Genomic DNA, 6,209 nt, shown 5'->3' with positions numbered 1-6,209 from the left:
GAGAATGAGCGAGAGAATGCGGCAGTGGCATCGAGAGTGAGAGTGGCGCGGCGGGTCGGTGAGAGTGAGAGTGACAAGGCGCGCTGCGAGGGTTAGAGTGAAAGACACGGGGCAAGGAGGAGCATGACTGAGGGAGGGGACCCATAGGTGTTGCATCACTCGAGAGAGAGAGAGAGAGAGAGAGAGAGAGAGAGAGAGAGAGAGAGAGAGAGAGAGAGAGAGAGAGAGAGAGAGAGAGAGAGAGAGAGAGAGAGAGAGAGAGAGAGAGAGAGAGAGAGAGAGAGAGAGAGAGAGAGAGAGAGAGATATATCAAGCCTAAAAGAAAGGCCAGCCATGCACAGTCCAACACCTTCCTGTGTGAGGAGTGGCAGGTCAGGGGAGGGAGGGCGAGCATGGGGAAGGAGGAAGAAAAGACTTCTTCATGTACTCATAGTTTATTACTTCAACATTTACACCACAGGCATACATATATACGCATTCGTACCTGCACAGCCATACAGCATATCTACAGAATATCTACACTCTGGCTCCTCCTTACGCCGCCATCTCAGCCTCAGCAGCCTCAGCTTCAGCAGCACCAGCCTCAGCCTCAGCAGCCTCAACCTCAGCAGCTTCAGCTTCAGCAGCTTCAGCAGCTTCCAATTCAGCAGCCTCAGCCTCAGCAGCTTCCAGTTCGGCAGCCTCAGCAGCTTCCAGTTCGGCAGCCTCAGCAGCTTCAGCCTCAGCAACAGCAGCCTCGGCTTCAGCAGCTTCAGCAGCTTCAGCAGCTTCCAGTTCAGCAGCCTCTGCCTCAGCAGCCTCGGCGGCCTCTAGTTCAGCAGCCTCAGCAGCAGCGGCCTCTGCCTCAGCAGCCTCAGCGGCTTCCAGTTCAGCAGCCTCAGCAGCCTCAGCGGCTTCCAGTTCAGCAGCTTCAGCAGCGGCAGCCTCGGCCTCAGCAGCCTCAGCGGCTTCGAGTTCAGCAGCCTCAGCAGCAGCAGCCTCAGCCTCAGCAGCTTCCAGTTCAGCAGCCTCAGCCTCAGCAGCCTCGACCTCGGCAGCTCTAACCTCAGCCTCAGCAGGTGCGGCGGGTGCAGTCTCGACAACGGGTGGCTTGCGGCCGAGGGCGGAGGCCACAGCAGCGAAGTGGGCCTTCTTGGCAAGCACCACCTCGGGGGCGTCACTAGGGAAGATGAAGGAAGCGAACTGGGAGTCTACCACGTTAGCGGCGGGGTCGACAGCGGGGGCGACAGCAGGGGCGGCTTCCTCTACAGGGGCTTCCTCAACAGGGGCTTCGACGGCAACTTCGGCGACAGCTTCGAGAGGAGCCTCAACTGGAGTTTCGACAGGGGCCTCAACAGGAGCTTCGACAGGGGCCTCGACAGGAGCCTCGACGGGGGCTTCGGCAGGGGCAGCGGACCTACCATTATGGAGGTTGAGGAGGGGCACGAGGGACTGTTGGAGGTTCCTTAGCTCATCTGGAGTGAGGCTTGAGGAGCCTTGTGTTCCTTCTCCTCCCAGGAGGACGACAACTTGGGGCCTGGCGCAGCATACCGCCACAAGGCCGAGGAGTACCTGTAAGAAAAGTGTGTTAATTTCAACGGATGCATCCCGCGTGTACCTACATACTGAGTGGCTCGGAGTTATGGAGGTTGTCCTTTAACTTTCCTTCAACATTTAGTCAACAGGCTTCATATCCGCTTATTTTGAGTAATGGTCGATAAGTTTGCATGAACTGCTGAGCTGAATAGCATGCCTAGAAGCTTTCATATCTTTAGACAGGTAAGCAATCCTAAGAAAATGCATGGTGTGCATGGAGGCGGCCCTCATCAAAACACTCCTGTTTTTAACTGGGCATTCCTCAAATCCTACCATTCATGAGTTTAAGTTTAAAGCCTTCAAAGCCTTCTTTAAGCACATGAACACACATGGTATATAATTCACAACACTTGAGCTTTAGATAAAATATTATATTCTCTCACAATAGTGAATATTACATAAAATCTAATTTAGGAAGCTTAGGTAGAAATGGAGATGGGTTGCGAAAACTCGTCGCAGACTACAAGCAATTATTCGAGGTCTTTCACAATGATCAGTCCGAGAAGCTTACCAAAAACTTCATGATGATTGTGTGGTTGGGTTAACACTGATGTACACCCTGACGAGCGGCACCCTTTTATAGGTGCCACTCACGCTCCCAGCGGCCACCACGCAGGCGCACACCGCCGCGCCGCGCCGCCCCTTTTTGCCGCCCACTCCTCGGCCGGGAATGTGTCCTTATGGAAGTTGAAAGTCGACATTTTCGAAGGTCCGAAGTACTGTTAGCTGTGGTCGAGGGGCGAGTTACGGAGGGAGATGCAGATGCTGAGCCTAAAGCTGAATTTTCACTACTGTTATCACAGCAAATACTACCACCCCCACCACCACCATTACTACTACTACTATTACTACTACTACTACTACTACTACTACTACTACTACTACTACTACAATAATAATAATGATAACGATAATAATAATAACAGTCCCACAAAATCCCAAACAGTGAGATGTGGGTCACCAGCTGTCCAAATGAATTTCCTTAATGATAGTTATACAAGACAACTTTTAAACCTTTGGCACAGTATTTGCTATCTTGTTTTGAACGAATTTCTCTCTCTCTCTCTCTCTCTCTCTCTCTCTCTCTCTCTCTCTCTCTGCTTTATGATTTTTGTTTGTTTCCATGTTTGTCTGCGTCTCTTCTTTCCTCACTCCTTCCTCTTCCCACTCTTCTTTAACCAAATCATCTCTTTCTTCCCTTACACTCCTTCCTTCCCTTTGACCTTTGGCATATGTCGAGTCGAGGCAGCGTGGAGGTTGAATAGGGGGAGGGGAGTAACCTCTCTCTCTCTCTCTCTCTCTCTCTCTCTATCTTTTCCTCCTCTGTATGTGCCCTTTTTAGACACTTTTATTCACCTTGCACGTTTTTCTCACAGTTCTCATTTTTCTCTCGGTCTCCCTTCATTCTCCGCCGCTATCCCTCTCCGCGCCGCACTCTCCTCGCCTCCCATCCCCCATTCACTTCCGTAGTGACAAAAACTAATCCAGTGGTGGGCAAGGCCGCGACTCCACGACCACGCCGAGGAAACACTGACGCAGATTGTTCCTGGAAGGCAGACAGGCGCATCTGGCAACAACTCTACCAGGAGATGGCGTTGAGGTGGTGGAAGGGAGAGGCAATGAGGCAATGAGTGCCGCCCGGGCCGCTGCTTTCAGCTCCTTGCACAGTGCATGGGAAACTCGAGAAGGAAGGAGTGAGGTGCCTGTAGGTCTTCGAAGCTAAGAATTAAAATGGCATACAAAACTTAAGTCAATATTTTGGACACACACACTGCCCAGCGACCGTGACGTGTGAGTGGATCTCACTGGCCTGGGAGAGCAACTGAGGCTCTGTTCGCCTTCTTATCCGTTCATACAAATACATTATAACAGCGTAATGTATCAAGCAATTAAAACGCATCTCCACGTATATATTTCTCCATCATGACTAAAAATTTCAAGTGTTTGTGGATGCCATGACATCGAACAATCGTAAGTGAGTGCGCCTTACTGTTGCAGACCATATTAGTATTAACGGGCCGCAAGGACGGGAAGTAGTGACCAGTGCGAGCGAAGAGTGGTGGCTGCTCGGTGACAGAGCTGCAAATTACAGGCAGAGGAATATTCATGCGCTTATCTTTACAGCTGCTCGACCTGTGACCAGTCCTTTTACCCCCCCCCCTCCCGTCTCCCCCCCCCCCCTCCACTGCCCACTGGCAACCACACATCTTGCTACGAATTCCGAGGCCTGAAGCAAAAGACCTGAAGGCAGAGCAAACGGGAAAAAACTTTCAAAACAGAATTAAAGTATAAAAAAAGAGAGGCATCGCAGCTGTCTCGTGCGCAGTAAATCCTGACGCCGCTGGGCTGGGAACTTTTCACTCGACGACTTACACAACTCGAAGAAGCTGTTTGAGAGGAAAACTCAGGAATTTTGTAAATATTGATACTGGTCTACGGAGCTTCCAATTCACTGAGGCGAAAGTATTGTGGGAGGTCAGTGATATAAGAAAAGTATCCCAGAATTGCAGACCAGATTCAATAAATAATATTTCCTACGAATAAAATAAAATAAAAACTCAATTTCCTCCAGACTTTATTCAAGGAGTCCTTGTAACGTAGACCCCCGTGAGTGGCGTGGTAAGGGCAAACTTCAACAAAGGCAGCAACATTATGAACCTAGACACTTGGCGTGGGTTGTAAAATCATTTGAAATTCAACACACGACCGACACACGGCAGTGATTGAGAAGGAATAAACTTTGGGAAGCACGATATACTATTTTTTAAATCACAAAAAGCTCAGATTGATGTCTTTTCTGTCAAGGCCATAGGTAAGAGAGAATAATAATTTTTAAACAAAAATCCTCGTTAGTCTTTTTCGTATGACGACAATAAAACAACCTACGACTTTTTGTTGACAGTTGTGACGTCAGTGGAGTCTCGCGGGAGGGACAGGTCCGAACAGTGAACTATGCTCACGGCCTTCAGGGGTTTTCTTTTTCTTCCCATTCTAAAGATCATTGGTTTCTTGTTGCACTGCAAAGTAATTAGCAAGGCCCCAGCCAGGCGCCATACCTCAAGGCCAGTCTGCATCCCGGCCCGCGCCTATAAGCACCGCCTTTTTGTGTTGCGTCAGCAAGTTCTCTACAAGGCCCCGCATGCCAGGTGTTGGATCACCGGCCTTTTGCTTTGATTTGATTTGATATCACGTGCCATCGCAGAGGCAATCAAACACGGTCACGGCATTCAGGATATTGCCACGGGGATGCCTTAGTTTTGAGGTCAGTGTTCAATGTGAGAGTGGGTGATGTCGGTCATTAAGGTCACGATCTTCTAGAGGCCTCATGATCCCGAGTTAAGACGCCATGGACGCCATCCCGTGACCCACAAAGGCTTCCCCTGCAGCAAGTGTCCCATTTCTTGGAGTTTTTGTTGACAGTGACGAACCCGGCTCCAAAAGGGTGATTGCCGAATGATGGTGTTTCGTTAGATGCGGTAAATGTGGCGGTTGTGATGGTGGTGGTACGGTGTTGGTGCTGTGGTGAGTAGCGGTGTGTGGCGCGTGGTGGTGTTGTGGTACACTGCAGGTGAGCTGTGTGTGGCGGTGTTGTGGTGCTGATTGTGGTGCATGGCGGTGTTGTGATACTGTGGGGAGCTGTGGGGTAGTGTTGTGCTCATGTGGGGAGATGTGGTGCGTTGTGAAGAGGAGGAGGAGGAGGAGGAGGAGGAGGAGGAGAGGGCGGAAAAGAGGGTAGAACACCACCGTATATAGGCCCGAGTAACGGAAGGAGGGCCGTCGAGGTTTTTGTAGGTTTGCTGCTCCTGCTCCTCGCTACTGTTGCCGGGCTTCTACGATTGTGTCCGGGGCGGAGATACGACGCAGTGATGTGTTTTTTATATGTTTAATTAAAAAGTAAAGGGCGCCGGCAGCATCATTTACATGGCTCAAGTTTCTTAGTTGTTTTTCAGATTCAAGTAACGGCGATGGCAAAAGATTAACAATAACAGTAGAAGTAGTAGTAGTAGTAGTAGTAGTAGTAGTAGTAGTAGTAGTAGTAGTAGTAGTAGTAGTAGTAGTAGTAGTAGTAGTAGTAGTAGTAGCAGTAGTAGTAGTAGTAGTAGTAGTAGTAGTAGTAGTAGTAGTAGTGGTAGGAGGAGGAGGAGGAGAAATAATGGTAATGACCATTACAGACCGACAACAGCAACAACTATAATTATAATAACAATAATAATAATAATTAGTAATAATAATAACAGTAATAATAATAATAATAATAATAATAATAATAATAATAATAATAATAATAATAATAATAATAATAATAATAATAATAATAATAATAATAATAATAGTAATAATAGTAATAATAATAATAATAATAATAATAATAATAATAATAATAATAATAATAATAATAATAATAATAATAATAATAATAATAATAATAATAATAATAATAATAATAATAATAATAATAATAATAATAATAATAATAATAATAATAATAATAATAATAATAATAATAATAATAATAATAATAATAATAATAATAATAATAATAATAATAATGATGATAATAATAATAATAATAGTAATAATAACGATAACAATGATAGAGTAGTGATAAGGATAACAACAATAGTGATAAAGGG

At 46.7% G+C, this 6,209-nt stretch overlaps 1 protein-coding gene across 1 annotated transcript; it reads right to left on the bottom strand.

The window, feature by feature from the left end:
* Nucleotides 1-415: 415 nt before the first annotated feature.
* LOC126997410 (uncharacterized abhydrolase domain-containing protein DDB_G0269086-like) lies at nt 416-2,249 on the bottom strand. The gene is made up of 2 exons (XM_050858486.1): nt 2,087-2,249; nt 416-1,551 (listed from the first exon to the last, which is right to left on the bottom strand). The coding sequence occupies exons 1-2, from the start codon at nt 2,096-2,098 to the stop codon at nt 535-537; spliced, it is 1,029 nt and encodes a 342-aa protein (XP_050714443.1). The 5' UTR covers nt 2,099-2,249; the 3' UTR covers nt 416-534.
* Nucleotides 2,250-6,209: the final 3,960 nt, after the last annotated feature.

The sequence above is a fragment of the Eriocheir sinensis genome, chromosome 12 (genome assembly GCF_024679095.1).
Source record: "Eriocheir sinensis breed Jianghai 21 chromosome 12, ASM2467909v1, whole genome shotgun sequence".
NCBI lineage: Eukaryota > Metazoa > Arthropoda > Malacostraca > Decapoda > Varunidae > Eriocheir > Eriocheir sinensis.
Note: the sequence above shows the minus strand (reverse complement) of the source record. Positions and strands in the feature narration are given on the sequence as shown.